The following is a 24,639-nucleotide window of genomic DNA, read 5'->3' on the forward strand; positions in this document are numbered from 1 at the left end:
TATCAAATTCAACTTGAATGTTTGACGAAGAGGGTTGGTCAGTAACTTCACAGTTATTTACCAGTCTGCCTAGAATCAGCGTCCGTGACAAAAACTGTCCAGTAACTTGAACAATCGAGTCGCTCCATGACAAATTTCTACTTGGGTTACATCCCATGTTTCTAAGCATCACGCATTTGCGAAGGATTTATTTTCAAAGGGAATAAATAATGAAACATTTTTTCTCGTAATATAAATTTTCTTTACTTATGTAAGCTTTTCGCATGCAATTGCCATATCATAATGTTGCCAAGAATTATTTTTTATCTTCCTTCTCATTTTTTTCTTGTTGTTTGCTCATTTTTATTATTACTGTAAAAATACAAAAAAATTATTAAAGTATTTTAAATATTTATTTTTACGAACGAAATTACGAACAGTAGGGTAGCAACGTCAGTTGTGTTTTGTAGTAGTATTACATTGGACATTTTTAACCATATAAGGTAGTGGTTCTTAAAAATATTTCATAAAAAGCGAAAACTGACTGTGATATCCAACTATTACTTCATTATATAAATTTCATTATTACCATACTCTTTTGCCTTTAAAATTTTGAGTTTTGGGACTGGTTTAATAACTGATTCATACCTGCTCGATGAGAAATCACTTCTTCTGCACCACTTTTTAGTGTTGATGACGCTGATGCGATTTTTTTCGAAATCGGCGCCAATGTAGTTGGTTCTTCAACTTTGAAAAATGTCAAAGAACGTTTATTTGATTTTCATTTTTAGTAAAACTCAAGTTACTACTAACACAAAAGACTTTAAAATTAAAAAAAAATTTATGACTTTTCTAATCCGATGGAAATTTTAGATATCCTTTGTTGATATTATTTATCATTTTATTTCGAGGAAGATCTGCGTTGGGTTTTGTAACGGATGATATACAGTTATTACACTTTGTCCACTTCTCAATTTTTCTGCATATAAAGCCTGAAAAATAGGCTTGCACAAATTCATTTGTCCCCATGACGCTATAATATCATGCTCGTGTCTGACTGTAAATTCCGTCTCATTATTTTCACCACGCTCTATTATTAAATTCAGGGCTTCTCTCCAATCTTCTTTATTCTTATTTGTTTCTGAATCCTTTTCATTTAATAGGGTTTCGAAAATTTCTATTCCATCTACATTAAAATCTTTAGGAGGTTTAATCAATAAGTAAAAGCTCACTAGGCGATATACTTGTATAAACAAAAGTGGATCAGGATTATCGTGTTCCCCACAGCATCCTCTAATAATTCCGAACATATCCTAAAAAAATTATCAGGAGAAGGTAAACAAAACGTATAATAAATTTTTTTTATCACATTATTTTCATGATACAATATGTTACTCATAAAAATTCCCAACCTCAAGAGCATCTTGATTAAGACGTGCAGTCATTAAAAAAGTATAATCACAGTATTCGCATAAAAATTTCAACACCTCAATGCTAGATATTGATGTTACTACAAAGCCGACTTTAATTTGTAATTAAAATAATTTTCATTTATAATAATTGTAAATCTACTTACTACGACACTCATATCTTCTTTTACCAAAATCGATCGAATAATTATACACGATTGATCTCCCATGTACGCAAAAAGAAGACGACTTAGAAAACACTGCAATGTCCCTTGAAATCCAATCTTTTACCAAATCAATTAATGTATAATTTTTTATGACTTTTTCCGTTATTACATTAGAATTGTGAGAAATAGTGGGTTCATGTAATGGAATAGAATCCTGAAGTGTCATAATGTGATTTGCAATATCAACTTCTCTACGCGATCGAGGTGACAATTCTATTTGCTTGATCGCATTTTGTGGACGATGTAACAATTCTTGTTTATTCACAGGATCTACCGGATCTACAAGATGTGAGATTGGCGGTGACGAGGACTCAACATCTGACTGCATGGAAAATAAATTTTATTTTAAACAATTTTTTTTACTTATATATAAAAGAATAAAATTTTGCTGTGACATGACAGTTACATTCCCATCCTTCAATATTTCTCTCGGATCATGTTTAAGACAATCTTCTGTGAAGTGTTGCTCACAAATGAATAAACACTTCTTGACTCGATTGCCTCTTTCTCTCTTGAGGTTATCTCCCATAGCTTCTAGCCACATATGTTTAGATTCCTTAATAAAGAACATTCTTATTTTAATAATTAAAGTTAGAGAAAAATCAAGATACAAATTTATTTATGTTCATTATTTTTTTTTATTTTAAAATAGATACTTACCTCACCTCCTGTTTCTAGTCTTCTTGGACCTTGAATAAGAATTTTTTCTTTTATAAAATATTACCTCCATTTATAAAGGATTTGTGAGTCTCTAGACAATTATCTTTTATCGTGGTACACTTGGTCAAGAAATTCATAATTATTTCTTTACGTCCCCTCTGTGTCTGGAATTCGCATTCTGACAAATTTTTCCATCCTTCTTTGATGATGCCTTCTCGTCTCTTCTCCTTTTCAGACAATCGCCTTTGAGAACTACTATTCCTTTTCCTCTGTTCATAATCTAAGTGCGTATTCTTGATAAACCTAACTAACGAATCTGGAATATGTAAAAGTGAAATTCAGTTTTGTTTATACTGTTTTGTCTTATTTATAACAAATGTTTTTTAAGCTAATATTCTATAAAAATTTCTATTGATAAAATTTCTTTTCCACCATATTACTATTGGATAAAATGTTCAGTCGACCAAATGATTTTTCGATTAAATGTCCTTTCAACCAAATCGCTAAATAGCATACAACATACCGGTGAAGTCTACAAATCGTGGATGATTTCCTACGAATTCATGCCACGATCGATTATTCCGCTCTGTATCGTTGTTCGTCCTCCTCTTCTCCCTGCAGACTGAGAAGTTCGCAGGAGTTGTTATCCTCAGCCAATGTCGACGAAAATATCCAATGAAATCGTCGAGAATTGATAACACGGATGTAAACGTATGTTCTGTGCCACGAAGAAGAAGAAGAACCTGATCCTCTGAAGTCAAGTCCTTAAGCAATTCTTCGAAAATTGTTTCTATATTTTGTGCAGGCAGAAGGGCCAAGTACTTCACTTTTTCCACAAACTGTTTAATGGACTTATACGCCTTCATATAATTTTTGGATTGTAATTTGTTACTCGTTAGGAGTAAAAAAGTATAATTCACGTGAGTTAAAAAAATTACCTGTCCTTTAAAAATTTAAATTTTACACTTTCGAAAATCTTCAAACTTAGGAAGAAGTACAATTATTATTAACAAATTGAGGAGTCGGGAAGAAGAACTCGCCGAGCGCTCCACTGCACACGCTATTGCTAGTCAAGCGACCCAAAATGTTCAAAAAATTAAAATTCAAAATTTTGATTTTTAAATTATACTTCCTTGTAGAAAACAGAAATGCGCATCTTTTTTCCTTTGACTTTTTTTATAGGATAAAAATTGTAGATAATAAATGGAAAAAACTAAAAAAAATTTTTATCAATTTAATTAAATTTTGAACCATAAATCGTCGTATCTTTGACAATTATTAATGAAATCACTTAATATTTGGTATGCACACTTATTAGGATACATAAAAGACTACGAAATAAAGGAATTTTGAAAAATCATTAATTTGTTAATAACAATTAATTATAAATAGTAAACGGTCGGTAATAGGGTTTTCTTACCTTCGACGAAAAAAGTCTGTGGGGAAATTTGAAGTTGAAAAACTTTCAGTGAGACATTTGCTTATCATAATATAAGGAATTTTTCTGGAAATTTGCAAACTAATTCATTCATAAGTTTCGAAAATATAAGCGTTTTTCGAAAGAGCGGGTGACGCGCTACCGCGTCTACACGTGGAGAATGATTAAAAGTATATCTTGAATGAACGTGGAACGATCAGGGCTGTTTTATTACTTACTGCTTCAATTTAAAACAAAACTTTAAATATACATATATATATAATTAATAATATTTTTATTTTACTTAAAAATTCAAAAATTTAGAAGTACAATAATTTTAAAAAAAGTGAAATATTTGTTCTACAGTTTCATTATTGTCTTGTCCTTGAGCCGTCCTTCAAATGTAAGCAGACGATTTTAACCGTTTATTTTTTATTTTTCGAGACGTTTCTAGTGAAACAGTAATTATAATAAATAAATATATATATATATATAACTATTATCGTTTTTTAAATAAAACGTGTGACAGGGTGGGTGTAATTTTTATAAAATATTAAACAATGAAATAAAGTAAAAGTTTTAAAACATTATTAATTTGACCAATAAAGGAAAAAAATTAAATATAATATTCTAACAGTTTTTTGTCTAAGTATTTTCAAATTATGAAAAAAATATTTTCACAGAAATTTTTTAAAAGTTTCTTTTTCTTAAGTACAACAATTTTATGTTATAAAAGATTAATTTTAAATAATATTTGTTTCCCTTTATCTGTTACAGTTTAAATACATACCGTATTTCTTTTTACCTTATTGACAGTTTTTAACCAACAATCTTCATTCCGAGTCCGTTTTCTTTGAATCATTCTCCACGTGTAGACGCGGTAACGCGTCACCCGCTTTTTTAGAAAAACGCTTATATTTTCGAAACTTCTGAATGAATTAGTTTGCAAATTTCCAGAAAAATTCCTTATATTATGATAAGCAAATGTCTCACTGAAAGTATTTTCAAAATCAAAATTCCCCACAGACTTTTTTCGTCGAAGGTAAAAAAACCCTATTACCGACCGTTCACTATTTACAATTAATTGTTATTTTACAAATTTTATTATCTACAGTTTTTATCCTATAAAAAAAGACAAAGGAAAAAAGATGCGCATTTCTGTTTTCTACAAGGAAGTATAATTTAAAAATCAAAACTTTGCTTCTGTCAAGCATTTTTGGATTTTTAACATTACAAAATTATTAATTGCTCTCGATGAAATTTCTTATCATCAATTACTATCTAAAATAAATAAGAATACAAAATTTTTAAATTGTATTTACATTTTCAAATCATAAAATTTTATTTGGATTATAGTGCGCATGCACGTTATAAAGAAATCCTGTTCCGGTTCCGCAAAGCTTGTTACTTACGAAATTGAGGTTAAGTTTGTTTTGTTTACACGACATTCCTGCAAGTTCAGTTCACAATTTTTATCTTTATAGTTGTGAAAATGAGATTCACACCTGATGATGTAGCTTCTGGGATTAAATCTTTATTTCCCAATGAAGCTACAGATACTCTTGTTGAAAGATTGAGAAAGGAATCGTACAAGAGAGAAAATTGTATTTGGTATCAGATATGTAAGAACTTCATGATAACCTATAGTGAAAGAACAGTAAAATTACATGTGCAAAGATGTTTTTACACTTATAAAAACAAATTTTTGGAAGTGAAGAAAATCCTTAGCGAAATGGAAGCCGCAAGGAATTAGGGAACGATAAGAAAGAAAATAAAAAGGTGGTCCTAAAAAAAAACAACAAAAAAAATGCCAAAAACCAAGAAGTGCTCTAAACAAACATCTAACGTTTGCACAATCGTGCTAAAAAAGAGATAAATATATAGGTATTTAGAAAATTAAAAAAATAAAAAAATTGTTAAATTAAAAAGATAAAAAAACAAAAAAAATTAATCAAAAAAAAAAACAAAAAAAAATATGGAATCATCTTCCGCCTCGTCCTCGTTCGTGACTCTGGGTTCGGCAAAGAGCGGATTCATCGAAATTTCAAAATATATATATATATATATATATATATATATATATATATATATATATATATATATATATATATATATATATATATATATTATATATAATATTCATACAAAAAATTATTTTTTAATAGCACATTATATACATAACACGCAGCTGAGCAATTCGGGACCTGAAGAAAATATCTTGATTCCAAATAATTGAAATTATCTCATTTTTTTAAGTCTCAGTTTCATCAAAATGTTCAATTTTTGGAAACAAATTGTCGGACATCTTTTCTCCCTTTCAAAACATTTTCGTTTGCACCCTTTTACTTGACATATAAACGCCTGAGCAATTCGGAGCCTGAAAAAAATTTCCTACTACCAAAAAATTGAAATTATCCAATTTTTCTAATATTCTCAGTTTGATCAAAATGTTAAATTTTATAAAAAAAAATTGTTGGACAACTTTGCTCTCTGTCGAAAATTTTTGGATTTTAATTTGTTTGTTGCTATATAGTAGAAAGAATGTATAATTTGCGTGAGATAATAAAATTACCCGTCCTTTATAAATTAAAAGTTTTAAATTTTTCTAATCCTCAAACTTATTAAGTTGATGAATTATTATTAATAAATTGTTGGACGACTTTGCTCCCTGTTAACAATTTTTGGATTCCACTTTTATACTTGCTAGTAGCAACTCTGTACAATGCATATGAGAAAAAAATATAGCCTGTCCTATCAATATAGAACTTTGTTCCTTCCCAGAAACTCTTTTTTACCTTTTTAATAATAAGATACACAAACTGTTTCTGTTAAAGAAAATTTACTGAAACACCAATTTTGAAATTATCTAAAGGCAGTTAAGTATAAATTTTAGCAGGCTGAAAAATTTTTTTGTTCCGTGCCTAAAACATTTTAGATTACTTTTCCTACTTCTTGTAGATAAGGGAGCGTTCACAAATGATGTCACGTAATTTTTTGGGATTTTAGACCCCCTCCCTCCCCCTGTCACGCAATTTCATGCAATTTCCTTTGTAAAAATACATTGATTGTTAATACTAATTAATTAATTTTAATAATTTAACACTTTATTTATTGAATCACCACTCATATTATTTTCTGAATTCTCCAAATATCTACGACAATGTCAATTTTATAAACACACAAACGGAGACAATATCGGCATCTCGCGGACTTCTCAGAACTACATTTTTATCATTTTTACAGATTTCCCTAACATCCTCGAAAACAGCACTCACTATAGCATATTGGGTCAAACGCCGCTTGGGGAAATTTGCCGTTGAGGAATTTTGATAGTTACCATCTGGAAGATTGTCGAAAAATTTCCTTCTTTAACAATGTACGATACGCTTTCCTTCTCACTCTCTTCCCCTTTCTCCCTCATTCTAGACAAACGTCAACATAACCTATAAATGTTAGGCAAAATGTCATCGAGAATATAATTCAACTTGTGCTTTTTATTTATTCACAATAATTGAAGTAAATAGAAACCTAGATTATAAATAAAATACATAATGGCGAACGATCGGGAAGTGTTGCGTGAAATATGGGAGGGAAAAATTCCCGTTTGCTTTCAATTAGACTCGGAAGAAGTGTCTGAACTTCAAGCTCCAGATCCATTTTATTTGATGGTGCCAAGACTAAGTTATTTTCCTCTTTGCACTGATAAGGTAAATAAAAAACTCACATGTCAAACAAGAATAGAAATTTTTCTATTTTCTTTACAATTTTGAATTATCAACATGAAATTTTTAGGTACGAAAACATTTTATGCGACATATTCAACAAGAGAAACAGGAAAATGAGATGTGGCTTGAATTTAATGGAACACCATTGAAATGGCACTTTCCCATAGGAGTACTTTTAGATTTATATTGTAACGATATTCAGTTGCCATGGAATATTGTTGTTCATTTCGATAAATTTCCAGAGAACGTTTTAATGCACTGTCAGAATAAGTATGAAATTTATTTATTTATCTAGTGTTTTAGTTTTCAATTGTACGTTAAATAAGATTAAGTCCTGAACGAAATGAACAAAATTTTTCTTTTCATTATTACTTTTAAATTATTTAATGAATAATTTTACTTAAATATTTCAAAATTAATTAAATTTTAAAAATAGTTGCGTTTATGATTTTCATGAATAGATGAACTTCAAAAGGTTTCAATTTGAAATTTTAGAAAATTTCAATTTTTAATTAATTTAAAAAGAAATTTTAATGAACTTTGATTTTTGAAAAATTCAATTATTTTTAAAAGTGATAAAATTCTTCGCAGAAATTCAATTATATTCAAAAATTTTTTTAAATTCTCGAAAATTCAAATATTTCAATAAATAATAAAATTCATTTTTGAAATTCAATTATTTTCATAAATAATAAATTCTTTTTAGGAATTCAATTATTTTTAGTAGTAATAAAACTCATCGCAAAATTATTTTTAACTGTAATTTTAATCGCATTCCTCGAAAAATGTAATTATTCTTAAAATTTTTATTAAGAATCGTCTAAGGAATTAAATTATTTAAAAATATGCTGATAAAATTTTTTTATAATATAAAATTTTCACAGGAATTTGATTATTTAAAATAAAATTTGCATAAATTAAAAAAAAAAATTTTTAATTTGTTATAAAATTCTTCGCACAAATTTCATTATTTTTATAAATTTGAAATTCTTAAAAATTGTATTGAAATTCGTCGAAAGAAGTTAATTATTATTTAAAAATTGGTTGATAAAATTCTTTGATATATTCAATTTAAAGAAACAGTCATTTATTCTTATATTTAAATAATTGAATTCTCGTAGAATTTCCTATTGAAAATTGATTTAAAAATTAATTTCAGTTAAATCTTTGGATAATTGAATGGGAGGCGCCTTTTTATTCTTTGAAACAATTTTTTAATTATTTTTGAAAGACAGAATTTTATTATGTTAAAAGTTTTCTTTAATCGAAATTTATTTTTGCCGATTTTTATTTACTATAATTTTTATTTTATCCAATTTCTATAAAACAAGAATTTTTTCATTTCATAAAAATTTTATTTGACAGAATTTGCATTACGTCGTGAATTTTTAGAAATAATTGAATTTTTAAAAGGTTTCAACTCAAAATTTTTGAAAGTCTGAATTTTTCATACTTTTAACTAACAATTCTGGAGAATTAATTTTTTTAAGAAGTTTAATTGAATTTTTTAAAAAATTATTTGAAGATTTTATTTTCTAATTAATATTTAATTGAAGAATTTCCGAATAATCGAAATTTCGTAAAATTTGAATACTTATTGTAAACAAACGAATTTGAAAATTGTTAAAAATAATTGATTTAAAGAAGAATTTTAGTTAAAAATAGTAGAAAAGTATAATTGAAGTGAAATGATGAAAATAATTTTAAAGAAGTTATAGTAAAAATATTTTCATAATATAAAATAATGATTTTATCACTATATAGGTTATCTTTTTATTATTATAAAACATGAAGATATTCTTATAAATTGTTGAAATTTCAAAAAGGTTTTTAATTTGAAATTTTTGAAAATCTTAATTCCTATTGTAAAATAAAATTTTTTTATGGAAATTATTAAATATTTATTTAAAAATGATTATCATTTGTAAAATGTTATTAAATTCTTGCAAAGAATTTTTGAATATAATTTGAATTTTTCGAGAAATTTATTTAAATTTGTATTAAAAATAATTAAATCCCTGTGAAAAATTTTATTATTTATGAAAATAATTGAATTCTTGCAAGAACGAATTTTATTATAATTTTTGAAAATAATTTTTTTTTTTTGAAAAATTTTATGGAGAATTAAATTTTTATAAAACATGAAGATATTAATTACTCCGAGTCGAAGACTCGGAGTGATTGATATCTTTATGTTTTATAATAATATTCTTATAAGTATTGTTGAATTTTAAAAATGTTTGAATTTGTATGTTTTGAAGAATTTTAATTCCTATGGAAAAGTAATAATTAAGTACTTATTTAAAAATTTAGTTATTGATGTTTGCGAATAATTTTACAATTTAAGAAATTCGTAAGAAAATGTAATAGAATTTTTGAGTATTTAATAATTTTTAGAGTGAATTAGAATATTCTTGTGAGTCAGGGAAAAAGTCAAAATTTCGTCTGGAAATCAGGGAAAAGCAAAATTAAATTTTTTTTGGCAACCCTGACAATGTAAATATTTTTTTTCTATATTTTCCAAAATTATTGATTGAAATAGAAATTAAAAGTCTAATTGAAACACTTTCTTTAAATTATTTTTATGCAATGTAACACAATATTATTCTAAAAAATTTGAAACAAAAATAAATACAATTTTGTTCATTTGAACGTTCAGAAATTTAAGGACATGAAATTAGTGAAATATTAGAGAAAAACAAAATGAAATTTTAGTGGCAACCGTGTATAAGAATTTAGGTTGTAATAATTAATGTTAATAATTTAAAATTTTCTAGAGAAGCAGTGGAAGCGTATTTTCTCTCTTGCATAAAGGAGGCTGACGTCCTGAAACATCGAGGCCAAGTAGTGTCTAGTATGCAGAAAAAGGATCATAATCAACTGTGGCTTGGATTGCTGAATGATAAATTCGATCAGTTTTGGGCTGTTAATCATCGATTAATGGAACCCAGTATTGATGAAGGCTTTAAATATATACCTTTTCGCTGTTATATAAATGATGAAATTTACATTCAAAAATTAGTGAAACCTCTTAGTGAGGAGGGTCATCGGAAAACGCTGAAAGATCTAGTGCACGAAGTTTTACCAGACAAAGAAGAAGGTTCGTGAATTTTTTTTTAATTTGGCGATTTTTAAATTAAATTTAATAATTTAATTTTATTTAATTTTATTATTTTTTATTTTATTATATTTTTTTTATTTAATTTAATTTTATTTTATTTTTAATTTTTAAATTAAACTGAGAAGAAATTTACTTGATTCAAGTAAACGATTATTTGTCTATTTTGTCAAATACAGGCCTTAGATATTATGATTTTTTCGACTTTTTTCAAATAATGCGACTTTTATCGACTTATATTAAAAAATTCCGACATTTTCGACTTTTCTTCCAAATTTTGCGATGAAATACCATATTTTTTAGTATAAAATACAACTTATTTCGATTTTTATACTGTGAAAAGCATAACTATAGACAAATCTTTGAAAATTTATTTTTGAATAATTTTTCTAATTAATTTTTGAAATATAAAATTATAAAGATTTTGAATAATTGAAATTTTGTAAAATTTAAATGAAAATAAATCATTTTTTCAAGTATTTTATTACAATTTTTGAAAATTAACTTTTAAAGAATTTTAATTGTAAATTTTTGAAATAATTGAATTTTCAATGATTTTAATGAATAATCTTCAAGTGTAAATGCAATAAGAATGAAAATTAATGAAAATTAGGTTCTAGAAATAATATTAAAATAGTTTTAAAAAAAGTAAATCTCCGAATTATTTTGTTCTAATTTTTTAAAATTCAATTATTTTCAACATTTTTGATATTTAATATTTTGAATATTTCTGAAAATTCAAATACAAACGCAAAATAATAACGTTAAAATTTTTTAGAATTATTTTGAACATTTTTGGAGAAAATAATCATATTCAAAATTTTTAATTAAAATTCTTCCAAAAAAATGATTTTTCTTTAAATTATACAAAAATTGTTCAATTTTTTTCAAAAAATTACATTAAAATATTTAAATAAAAAACTAATTCTTAGATTTAGTTTCTCATAATTTTTTAATATTCAATTACCTTCGAGCACAGTAAATTAAATTTTTTTTCAATTTATTATTTTAGAATTTTTGAGAAATTATTTAAAATTAAAATTCATCGAAAAATTTGATTATTTTTTGTATATGTATTTTTTAAAAAATCAATTATTTTTAAAAGATTTTATCAAATTTTCAATCATTTTTCAAAGATTTTACTTAATTTAAATTATTTTTTAAAAGATTTTACCAAATTTCAATTTTTTTGGACATTTTTTAATTGTATTTAATTGTAAAACTATTGTCTTTCAAAAATTATTTATAGAAATATTTTTAAAAAGTTAATTTTACGAATTTCTTTATTAAAATTTTGGAAAACATTCTACCCTAATATCTTTAAAAAGAAAAATAGATGATTTCCGAAAATTCAAATTGTACATATTAGCTACAAAACAGAATACAAACATTAAAATTTTACAGAATTTTTTTTAACATTTTAGAGAAAACAATTATTGTGAAAATTTTTAATTAAAATTTTTAAAAAATTTGATAATTCAATTTATATTTTTCAAAAATTAAATTATTTTTAAACGATCCTAACAAAAATCAATTGTTTTAAAATGATTTTAACAAATGTTGTATTTATTTTTAATGTAATTGAAATTTTGCAAAGATTTTTATTATTTATAAATATAATTGAATTGTTGAGAAGAATTTAATAAAATTTTAGAAAATAATTGAATTTTTTTGAAAAATATTTTAAAAAATTAAAAAAGTAATTGAATTTTTTCGTGGAATTTTTTTGAAAATTTTTGAAGTTTTGCAAAGAATTTTACTATTTATACATATAATTGAATTTTTTTCGAAGAATTTGTTAAAAATTTTAGAAAATAATTGAATTCTTTTGAAATATTTTATAACGAATTAATAAAAAATTGAATTTTTTTGTTGATTTTTTAAAAAATAATTGAATTTTTTTTAAACATTTTAATGTTTAAAGAAATAATTGAATTGTTTTGAAGGATTTATTAAAATTTTAGAAAATAATTGTATTCGTTTATAAAATGTTAGTAATATTTTGTTTAAAAATAATTGAATTTTTGCAAAGAATTTTTCTATTTATAAAATTAATTGAATTTCTACGAAGAATATTATTATTTATGAAAATAATTGAATATTCTTGCGAAGAATATTATTATTTATGAAAATAATTGAATTGAAATTAATTGAATTCTTGCGAAGAATCTTATTAAAAATTTTGAAATTAATAAACAAGAACAATTAATTAGTAAGTAAGTTAATAATTGAATTTTTTTTAAAAGTTTGAATTTAAAATTATTTATAAAAAACGACTTTTTCGATATTTTTGGATTTTTAATCGACTAAAGCGACTTTTTTTGTGTCTTAAAGTCGATCTGAGGCATGTTAGTAAATTAATTAATTAATTATGTAATATGTAATTTTTTACAGCACAAATTCGAATACATGGAATTTTACCACCTCAGGAAACACCACTTCAATGGCTTTCAGAACACTTTAGTTATCCTGATAATTTTTTGCATTTATGTTTAGTGTCTTCGTAACACTTCTATAAATGTAGCAATACTTTCATGAACGTTAATCGATTAAACAAAAGTCGAGAAAATGTTCTTATTTTCATTATTGATAAGGTTATACCATCGGTAGTAACAAAAAATCAAATTATATTTTATTTTTCTATATCTGCTTTACAACGTATTTGTAAAACTCTCAAGTTTATAAACTTATTTTGAAGAATTCTAAATTTTCAATCTATATACATTTCATTCATCATAAAGTAAAAAAATACAAAATACAAATAACTGAATTGTTGAAAGAAATTTAGTTTCTAAAACAGAGTTTTAAAATATGACTAGATTGAAAAAAAATTATATATAAAGTTTACAGTAAATGAAAATGTGGTTCAAATTTATATTTATTAAATCTTGCAATCTATCGTGTTAGTGAAAATGAAAAGAAATTTTTGAAGCACTGATAATTAACACAAATTATTTCTATTAAAATAAAATTTTCTTCTTTTTTTAGTTTGTGGTGACGCTAATTTCATTCAATGTTGTTAAACAGTCTTGAAGTTTATTTACTTGTTCGAGAAATTTCATTAGAATGAAAAGGTGTGTATATGTGAGTGTGAAAAATAAAAATTTAATTGTTTCTATATAAAAATGAATTGTTCGATTAATATTAGTTTTGCGCGAGTATGTGTGTGTTAAATTATTAAATCATGGAAATTTATGAGATTAAGTGAGGATTGTAAAAATAAAAAAAATTATATACGCTAAAATGTTCTGCTAAAAATTGTAAATAAATGTATTACATCTTTCAATGTATAAAATTTATTGCTAATAAAACTTTCCCTTAAACAGCATAAAAAAGGACTTACTATACTGTAGTATAGTTTTTACTTTCTCTTCAGTTTTTCAGATTAAAAAAAAAGAAGAAAAAAAAAATCTTATCGAACTTATTGGGCGACTTACTAGTCTAAGTCGCCTAAGTACCCTAAATGGCCTTAGTAGCCTAATCCGACTAAGTAGTCCAAGTACACTAAGTGGACCAAGTAGGCTTAGTAGCTCTAGTAGCCTAAGTCACCTACTCAGGTCATTTAGACCCAAAAAGCATGAGTAATCTACTTAGATTACTTAGGCCTGAAATTACTAATTAACCTACTTAGAATAATAAGGCCAAAAAGGCCTAAATAACCTAAATGGATTTCTTAGGACTAAAAAGTCTAAGTAACCTCCTTAGGTCTCAAAAGTCTAAGTAACTTACATAGATTACTTAGGCCTAAAAAGCCTAAATAACCTACTAAGATTACTTAAGACAAAAAAGCCTAAGTAACCTACTTAGGCCCAAAAAGCCTAAATAACCTGCTTAGATTCCTACTTACCTACTTAAATTACTTAGGCCTAAAAAACCTGAATACCCTTCTTAGATTACTTAAGCTTACAAAGCCTAAATAACCTACTTAGATTCCTACTTAAACCTACTTAAATTACTCAGGCCTAAAAAACCTGAATACCCTTCTTAGATTACTTAGGCTTAAGAAGCCTAAATAACCTACTTAGGCCCAAAAAGCCTTAATAACCTACTTAGATTCCTACTTACCTACTTAAATTACTTAGGCCTAAAAAAACTGAATACCTTTCTTAGATTACTTAGGTTTAAGAAGCCTAAGTAACCTACTTAGGCCCAAAAAGCCTAAATAACCTACTTAGATTCCTACTTACCTACTTAAACTTACTTAAATTACTTAGGTCTAAAAAACACGAATACCTTTCTTAGAAAGGTAGGTAGTTATTTAGGCTTAAAAAGCCTAAATAACCTACTTAGATTTATTACGTTTCTTAGGCCTAAAAAGCTTAAATAACCTACTTAGATTTTTAAGGCCCTAAAAAACCTAAGTAACTTTCGTAGATTACTTTTATAACGAAAACCTAATAAACCTACTTAGATTACTTAAGCCAAAATAGCTTAAGTTACCTACTTAGGCCTGAAAAACCGAAGTAATCTACTTAGGCTTAAGACGCCTAAGTAACCTACTAAGGCCTAAAAAGCCTAAAAAACCAGTTTAGATCCTACTTACCTACTTAAACCTACTTAAATTACTTAGGCCTAAAAAGCCTAAATACCCTTCTTAGATTATACTTAAGCTTAAAAAGCCTAAGTAGCCTACTTAAGCCCAAAAAGTCTAAATAACCTACTTAAACCTACTTACTAATCTACTTACATTTCTTAGGCCTAAAAAACCTGAATACTCTTCTTAGATTACTTAGGCATAAAAAGCCTAATAACCTACTTATAGGCTTAAAGAGCTTAAGTAACCTACTTAGGCCCAAAAAGTCTACATAACCTACTTAGATTCCTACTTAAACCCACTTACTAATCTACTTAAATTACTTAGGCCTAAAAAACCTGAATACTCTTCTTAGATTACTTGCATAAAAAGCCTAATAACCTACTTAGGCTTAAAAAGCCTATAAGTAACCTACTTAGGCCCAAAAAGCCTAAATAATCTACTTACCTACTTAAACCTAAAAGCTCCATAATCGTCCTATATCGATTACTTTTGCCTAAAAAGCCTAGAAACCTACATAGATTACTTAAGACTAAAAGACCTAAGTAAATTATTTAGACTATACTTTGGCCTAAAATGCCAAAGAAAGCTACTTAGATTACTTACGTTATAGTATTTAGGCCTGAAAGCTTAAAAAACCTACTTAGATTACTTCGGCCTAAAGAACCTAAGTAACCTTCATAGATTACCTTGACCTCAAAAGCCTAATAAACCTATTTACATTACGTAGCCCCAAAATGCCTAAGTAACCTACTTAGATTACTTATAGGTTACGCCAAAATAGATTAAGTTACCTACTTAGGTTACTTAGGTCTAAAAAACCTAAGTAATCTACTTAGGCCTAAAAAGCCTAAGTCAACTGCATATGTTACTTAGGCTCAAAATGCCTTAGGTTACTTAGGCCTAAAAACCTTAAATAGCCTACTTAGATTTACTTAGTCCCAAAAAACCTAAGTCACCTACATATAGATTATTTTGGTCTCAAAAGTCAAATGTAGCCTAAATCCTTTCTTAAGTTACTAAACCCTCAAAAGTTTATAAGTTATACTTAGGTTAATTAGGACCAAAAAGCCTAAGTAATCTACTCAGATTATTTAGGCCTAAAAAGTCTAAATAACATACTTAGATTACTTAGGCTACTCTTAAGCCAAAATAGATTAAGTTACCTACTTAGGTTACTTAGGCCTAAAAAACCTAAGTAATCTACTTAGGTTACTTAGAGGCTTAACAAGCCTAAATAGTATACTTAGAATTCTTAGGTGTCTTAGGCCTAAACAGTTTAAGGCGTTCTTGCGTTTGCGAAGGCAAAAAATAGGCCCCACTTTAATGTTTTTTTCACAGTCATTTTATTTAAAATATTAAAAACGTTTTTTGCATCTTAAAGTACAATATAAAAACTATAAAAAGAAAAAATTGTTTCGTTTTTTAACCGTTATTTACGATTCGTAGAGGGCGTCAAAGTATATTTGTAAGAGTTTGCGGTGCCCCCCAAAGAGCCGCTCCTAACAGTCTAAAATAAAAAAAACAAAATTTATTCCTTAGTATACATCAATACCTAGTGGACGTATGTGATAAAATTAAAAAAAAGTAAAAAAATTTAAGTTACCTACTTAGGTTACTTAGGCTCAAGACCTAAGTAAACTACTTAGAGTTTTGAGGCCTAAAAAGTCTAAGTAACCGAAGTAGGGGGTCGTTCACAAACTACGTCACACTCCTAGGGGTGGGGGGGAGGTGTCGAGCTGTGTGTGACGAAGTGTGGAAAAAATTTGTTTTTGTATGTAAAAAATGTGAAGAAGGGGGGGAGGGGGTTAAAATCAGTCTGAAAAAGCGTGACGTAGTTTGTGAATGACCCCTAGTCTAATTACCTTCAAAGCCTTAGTTGCCTAAGAATGTACACTATAAGAAGCCTAAGTTTCCAACGTAGGTTGAGGACCTTAAGTCTACTCTTTGTGTCCTGCCAAACCTAATTAGCTTATGTTGCCTAAGCACCTTGTGAAGCCCAATTCTACTAAGTTGCTTAAGTACCCTAGGTATCCCAACTAGACTAAGTAGCCTAAGTGGTATAAGTACGGTAAGTAGCCCTAAGTAACTTTCTAACCTAGCGTGACTGTAATATGTGTGATTCCAACCTGCCTCCCCAAGGTTCATGGTTCTATTTCTCGTGGGCACGAGTTTTTCGAGTTCTAGTTTTAAGTGTTTCACTTAAAACATTCCATAGTCATGTGAAGTGAAATGCAGATTATCATAACTAAAGTGATGTAAAAAAGTGAATAATTCACAGAATCATTAGAAGCAGACTAGAATTTCTAAGCTATCAATACAAGCGTGTCAAAAACGACTAGAAACCCACTATAGTGACTAGTTTATATTTGGAGCCCAGTTTTAAATAGGGTAAACTGTTGAGGACATACTAAAACCTTACCTCCATTTTTATATATCAATTGTTTGGAAATTTTTTATTAGGATTTATAATTGAAAGACTTTTATCTTTAAAAAATTAAACAAACGATTTTTTTTTGTATTTTTAATCGACTAAAGCGACTTTTTTGTGTCTTAAAGTCGATCTAAGGCCTGTTATTTCAAAAAATTGAAAAAATTCTTTGTTCAATTATTTTCCAAACTTTTAATTAAAATTATTTAAAAGAACAATATTTTCAAAAAATTTAAAGAAACTCGTCATAAGAATTTAATTTTTCCTTAATTGAATAATAGTTTATATTTTTTTTATATCATTTATTTAAATTTAAATATAAAATAGTCGCTACGTATTTTTTTTAAAATAAATTTATTTTCGTTATAGTGGCACATCAAGAAAAAGTCAATAATAAATATGTATGTCAATATTTTCAAAAATTTGTAAATAATTAAATTTTATAAAAATTGGAAAAATAATCCTTCATTAAAATATAAAAAAAAATCTGGAGAAAAAAAATAATCTTTTATTGGTGATGGTTATGTGACACTTGGAAGTTAGAGTCCGAGACAGGAAAGAAGGCAGAGAAGAGTCGACATCATTTGGGCGCCGAGAAGTCTAGAGCGCGTTTCTGGTTACAAGAACATTTGGGGCGCCTAGCGCTGGAGGGGAAACGAGGGGCGAAGAGGGGGGCTGCTGCCATCCATTGCCGCGGGTTTGCAAACATGGCTACCCCGCGCGTGAATGTATGTAGGTCCTCGACCGATCCACGCAGCGTTGATCTGTGCCGAGCCTTTCCCCTGCCCTCTCGCCACACCGCGCACCGCACACCATTTCGAAGGCGATTCTCCGTAAAAACCCCTTCCTCCATAACTTTCGATTCCCCATTGCCCCCCCACAGTTCCCTTCTTTTTCAATACGTATAAACCCGGACGACCAGGCCGACCGAGTTGGCGACACCCTGTCTGCCAAGACCGGCTGTGTCGGACAAAGGGAGGGGAAAAATGACGCTGCGTTGCCACGTCCTCGATCGCTGCGCCTACCTTTAACTCAAGGACATATCCGATCTTGCCAGCCGTTGTGGCGCGGTGACCACACCAGTCACTTGTGTTGACTATACGATCCCCAACTATACAATATCGAGATTCCTACACAAACAATTATGAATGTGTTTTGCAGGTTGGACTCTCTCACCAGCTTAAAATGTACCTGCGCGGCCTAGGCTTTTAACACCCGTCCGGCATAATAATCCCAAATAGAATCTTTCTTCGCTAGTTTTTTCCACACCTAAACACTACGGGTAAAAGATTCCTATCTCTAAATCCAAAGAATAAGAATTCATCATCATAAAAAAAAGAACAGAATGCCTCGATCGAGAATATACTCTTTATAAGACCTGCGAGACTCAAGAAAACGATCAGATTCCTAAACGATGACTCAAGCCTCCTCTCGAGCCCGTCGAGGACTCGAGGTTAAAGTGAAACAGGTGAAAGAGAGACTCCACTCGCCAATAATTGAATTATTTTTCATTTCTAAAATATTTTGATTAATCGAAAATTTCTCTATTTCTATTTTCTCTATTTCTTTTTCGCATCGATCGAGCATCGAAAATGCGCAAATCAAAATAAAGAAATTTTCAAGTTTGGAGAAAAATTTCTTTTGTGATATTAGGTATTTCCTCGGCTCTCGACACTGCTGGGTATATAAGTGGTGAAAATTTACGAGAACTGCCTCCTTTTCTCTTTGTCGGCATACCGCAGTTTGCGTCATGTCTCGTAGCTGCTATATATATGTGTGCGTGCGTTCCTTTGCCTTCTTACAAAGACTTGGCAACTACGCGGGAAGCTAAACATATTAACTGTCGACTCACGCCACAAAAACAACATGATCTCATTTTACGACGCATATGCAAGAACCTCTCGAAATCTCATTCAAAACCACTATCTTTAGCGTATTCAAAAGGCCTCCGCATAAATGTATCGTTCTAATTTAACGGTATGTTAGGGCAGGTAATTGTCACTATGAAATTCTTTCCTTGAAAATTTATTGTAATTTATTCTTAAAATTTCATTTCAGTTTTATCATTATAAAAAATAGATTGTTGTACAAAGTGAAATTAGTTATTTTCTTGGAAAAATTATTAGAATTCTTTGAGTTGAATTTTTACTGTAATGAATAACTGTTAGTTTTCTTTGAAAGTATTAAATTGATACTAAACTGTATTAAATAAAATGATACTAAAAATTAAGATCACTTTAAGATTTGGTCCCTTAGTTTTGGTACAAATTTTTTTTTCTCAATATTATCGTTTCGTATACAAATATATATGAGATTCCACGCTTTTCAAAAATATTTCTCATTCTTTTCGAATAATTTTTTTGACAGAGATATTTCAAGTTAAATTCGAACAGTTTTCAGGGGCCTATCATTTTCTCGAGGATAATATAGGTCCGTGAATCCCGTAAAGGTCCGTAAATTCTTCGCAGAAATTCAATTATATGTTCAACAATTTTTTTAAATTCTCGTCAAAATTCTAATTATCTTCATATAATTAATAAAATTCTTCTCAAAAATTCAATTATTTTCAAAAAATTTTAATAAAATTCTTTGGCGAAATTTCAATTATTTTCAAAAATTTTCCTCAATTCAATGATTTTTAATAAATCTACTACTTTAATGAAATTTTCCAAAATAATTCAATTATTTAAAAAAAATTTGATAAAATTCTACGCAAACATTTCATTATTTTCACAAAATAATAAAAATTCCACAGAAATTCAATTATTTATAATTTTTTTTATACCTAATAATTCAATTATTTTCATAAGTAACAAAAACTTGAAAGAATTTCAATTATTTTCAAAAATTTTCCTCAATTAAATGATTTTTAATATCTATTATTTTAATAAATTTTTCCAAAAGACTTCAATTATTTAAAAAATTGTTAATAAAATTCTTGTCAAAATTTCAATTATTTTCATAAATTTTCATCAAATAAATGATTTTCAATATTTATTATTTTAATAAAATTTCCCAAAAGAATTCAATTACTTTAAAAAAAATTTTGATAAATTTCTACGCAAACATTTAATAATTATTGTCATAAGTAATAAAAACTTCATAGAAATTTAATTATTTTTAAAAATAATAAAATTCTTGGCAAAATTTCAATTATTTTCAAAAATTTTCCTCAATTCAATGATTTTCAATATCTATTTAAATAAAATTTTCCTAAAGAATTCAATTATTTTAAAACAAATTTTAATGAAATTCTACACAAACATTTAATTATTTTCACAAAATAATTAAAATTTCACCGAAATTCAATTATTTACAAATTTTTTATAATAATTCAATTATTTTCATAAGTAATAAAAATTTCAAAAAAATTCAATTATTTTCAAAAATAATCAAATTCTTGACAAAATTTCAATTACTTTCAAAAATTTTCATCAATTTAATGATTTTTAATATATCTATTATTTTAATAAAATTTTCCAAAAGACTTCAATTATTTAAAAAAATTTTAATAAAATTCTTGTCAAAATTTCAATTATTTTCATAAATTTTCATCAAATAAATGATTTTCAATATCTATTATTTTAATAAAATTTCCCAAAAGAATTCATAAATACTTTAAAAAAAAATTTTGATAAATTTCTACGCAAACATTTAATTATTGTCATATAAGTAATAAAAACTTCATAGAAATTTAATTATTTTTAGAAATAATAAAATTCTTGGCAAAATTTCAATTATTTTCAAAAATTTTCCTCAATTTAATGATTTTCAATTATGTTAAAAAATTTTTCAAAAATTCTCGTCAAACTTTCAATTAATTTTAGAAATATTTAATTTCTTCTTCAAAATTCAATTATTTTCAAAAATTTTAATAAAATTCTTCGTAAAAATTCAATGTATTTTCAAAAATAACAAAATTTTCAGCAGAAATTCAATTACTTTTAAAAATTGGCATATCAAATGTTTTACGGAAATTCTATTATTTTCAAATCTTTTTAATAAAATAAAGTCCCTAACAAGAATTCAATTATCATAAATAACTAAATTCTTCGTAAGAATTCAATTATTTTCATAAAGAACAAAGGGTATAGCCGGATAAGTATGCAAAAAGTGCCCCCGCATGTATTTTATTCATAATTTATCCATACATTCCTACCCACTTAAAGATAACATTCTGAAAGTTTGAACTCAAAATTCGCTTTTTTGGGGGAGTTATGGAGGGGGAAAGAAAAATCAAAAAATGCGTTTTTCTCGAAAACTACTGAACCGATTTTAATGAAATTTAAATATGTTATAAATGTCAACAAAACAGTTTTAAAAAAAAATTTTTTAATTTTTTTCTCAAAAAAATCCAAAAAAAATTTTTTTTTGAAATTTTCAAAAAAAAATTTTTTTTCTTTTTTTAAGAGCGACACCCGCCATTTTTTTACTATTTACTCGTTAAAGTGTCTATTTTCAGAAAAAAATTTTTCCCAATTTTTTTTTGAGGTGCGTGATATTAAAAAAAAATAAAAACCGCAAGTGGGTACAATATACAGCTTAAACAATTTTTTGAAATTTTCAAAAATTTTTTACAGGGTTATTTTTTGAAGTGAACACTTTTTCTTTTATTGTAAAAAGTACCTTATAATGTCCCCTTTAACATATATTTTTTCAAAATTTTTAAAAAATACAGTTTTTGATTAAATGGCAAAAACCATGGTCATGCTATTTGTCACGTACGGTAATGCACATATATGCATATGGGCAATTTGATGTGATAGGGTATAGCCGGATAAGTATGGAAAAAGTGACCCAAATATATTTTTCCTATTCATTCCTACCCACAAAATAACTTTTTGAAATTTTAAACTCAAAATTTTGAGTTTTTTGAACTTATGGAGGGAAAAAATCAAAAAACGCATTTTTCTCTAAAACTATTGTATGCATTTTTATCAGCTTTGGATTTGTTAAAAAGACAATTAAAAAGATCAAAAAAAAAATTTCAAAATTTTTTTCAAAAAATTCCAAAAAACTGTTTTTTAAAAAATTTAAAAAAATTTTTTTGGTTCTATTAAAGTGACATTTTTATGTATTTTCTCATTTCAGTCTCTTATGTGATCTACTTAATAAAAAAATTTTGCCTGACATGATTTCAGTGTGTGTCACGGTGAAAAACCACATAAAAATGTACCGGGTAGGGTTTTTGAGTTATTTACTGTGACACACACTGAAATCATATCAGGCAAAATTTTTTCATTAAGTAGATCACATAAGAGACTGAAATGAGAAAATACATAAAAATGTCACTTTAATAGAACCAAAAAAATTTTTTTTAATTTTTTAAAAAACAGTTTTTTGGAATTTTTTGAAAAAAATTTTGAAATTTTTTTTTTGATCTTTTTAATTGTCTTTTCAACAAATCCAAAGCTGATAAAAATGCATACAATAGTTTTAGAGAAAAATGCGTTTTTTGATTTTTTCCCTCCATAAGTTCAAAAAACTCAAAATTTTGAGTTTAAAATTTCAAAAAGTTATTTTGTGGGTAGGAATGAATAGGAAAAATATATTTGGGTCACTTTTTCCATACTTATCCGGCTATACCCTATCACATCAAATTGCCCATATGCATATATGTGCATTACCGTACGTGACAAATAGCATGACCATGGTTTTTGCCATTTAATCAAAAACTGTATTTTTTAAAAATTTTGAAAAAATATATGTTAAAGGGGACATTATAAGGTACTTTTTACAATAAAAGAAAAAGTGTTCACTTCAAAAAATAACCCTGTAAAAAATTTTTGAAAATATCAAAAAGAAAATTTTTTTGACTTTTTTTGAAAAAAAAATTTTGATTTTTTTTACTAAAATCGTCATATCTATATTTACAACCTCTTAAAATTTTATTAAAATCGATTTAGTAGTTTTCGAGAAAAATAAGTTTTTTTATTTTTCGTTCCCCCTCTATAACTCCATAACCCATTTGTGGTTTTTATATTTTTTCACTATCACGCACCTCAAAAAAAAATTAAGGAAAATTTTTTTCTCAAAAAAGACACTTTAACAAGTAAATAGTAAAAAAATGGCGGGTGTCGCTCTTAAAAAAAGAAAAAAATTTTTTTTTTGAAAATTTCAAAAAAAAAATTTTTTTGGATTTTTTTGAAAAAAAAATTAAAAATTTTTTTTTAAAACTGTTTTGTTGACATTTATAACATATTTAAATTTCATTAAAATTGGTTCAGTAGTTTTCGAGAAAAACGCATTTTTTGATTTTTCTTTCCCCCTCCATAACTCCCCCAAAAAAGCGAATTTTGAGTTCAAACTTTCAGAATGTTATCTTTAAGTGGGTAGGAATGTATGGATAAATTATGAATAAAATACATGCGGGGGCACTTTTTGCATACTTATCCGGCTATACCCTTTCTTAGTATAGGTATTCAATTATTTAAAAATTTTTTTACAAAATTCTTATCGATAAAATTCAATTATTTTAAAAAATTGTAATACAATTCTTGTCAAGAATTCAAGTATCTTTATAAATAACGAAATTCTTCCTAAGAATTCAATTATTTTCATAAAGGACAAAATTCTTGGTATAGGTATTCAATTATTTAAAGTTTTTTCTTACAAAATTCTTCGTTAAAATTCAATTATTTTTAAAAATTGTAATACAATTCATGTCAAGAATTCAATTATCATTATAAATAACAAAATGCTTCGCAGAAATTCAATTTTTTTTCAAAAATAAAATTTTTAACATGATTCAATTATTTTTAAACATTTCATAAACTTTCTTTGCAGAAATTCAATTATTTTAAAACTTTTCATAATTTTCTCCACAGATATTCAATTATTATTGAAAAATGTAATACAATTCTTAGCAAGAATTCAATTATCATTATAATTAACAAAATTCTTCGCAGAAATTCAATTATTTTCAAAAATAACAAAATTTTTATCAAGAATTCAATTATTTTCAAAAATTTCATAAAATTCTTCGCAGAAATTCAATTATTTTCAAAACTTTCAAATAAAGTTCTTAGAAAAAATTCAATTATTTTTTCATAAATAACAGAATTCTTCCCAAAAATTCAATTCTTTTAATAAATTTTAACATTTTTAGCAGGAATTCCGTTATTTTTAAAAATTTTAAT

The 24,639-nt window shown here is 26.5% G+C and overlaps 2 protein-coding genes across 2 annotated transcripts; one reads left to right on the forward strand and one right to left on the reverse strand.

Moving 5' to 3' along the window:
• Positions 1-1,926: 1,926 nt before the first annotated feature.
• On the reverse strand, positions 1,927-3,357 carry LOC122500376. The gene is made up of 2 exons (XM_043609281.1): positions 2,276-3,357; positions 1,927-2,171 (listed from the first exon to the last, which is right to left on the reverse strand). The coding sequence occupies exon 1, from the start codon at positions 3,139-3,141 to the stop codon at positions 2,779-2,781; it is 363 nt and encodes a 120-aa protein (XP_043465216.1). The 5' UTR covers positions 3,142-3,357; the 3' UTR covers positions 1,927-2,171; positions 2,276-2,778.
• Positions 3,358-7,080: 3,723 nt separating this feature from the next.
• Positions 7,081-13,821, forward strand: LOC122500375 (autophagy protein 5). The gene is made up of 4 exons (XM_043609280.1): positions 7,081-7,399; positions 7,485-7,687; positions 10,195-10,517; positions 12,930-13,821. Exons 1-4 carry the CDS (start codon positions 7,244-7,246, stop codon positions 13,040-13,042), a joined length of 795 nt encoding a protein of 264 aa, XP_043465215.1. The 5' UTR covers positions 7,081-7,243; the 3' UTR covers positions 13,043-13,821.
• The last annotated feature ends 10,818 nt before the right edge of the window (positions 13,822-24,639 follow it).

The sequence above is a fragment of the Leptopilina heterotoma genome, unplaced genomic scaffold (assembly GCF_015476425.1).
Source record: "Leptopilina heterotoma isolate Lh14 unplaced genomic scaffold, ASM1547642v1 Lhet_183, whole genome shotgun sequence".
Lineage (NCBI taxonomy): Eukaryota > Metazoa > Arthropoda > Insecta > Hymenoptera > Figitidae > Leptopilina > Leptopilina heterotoma.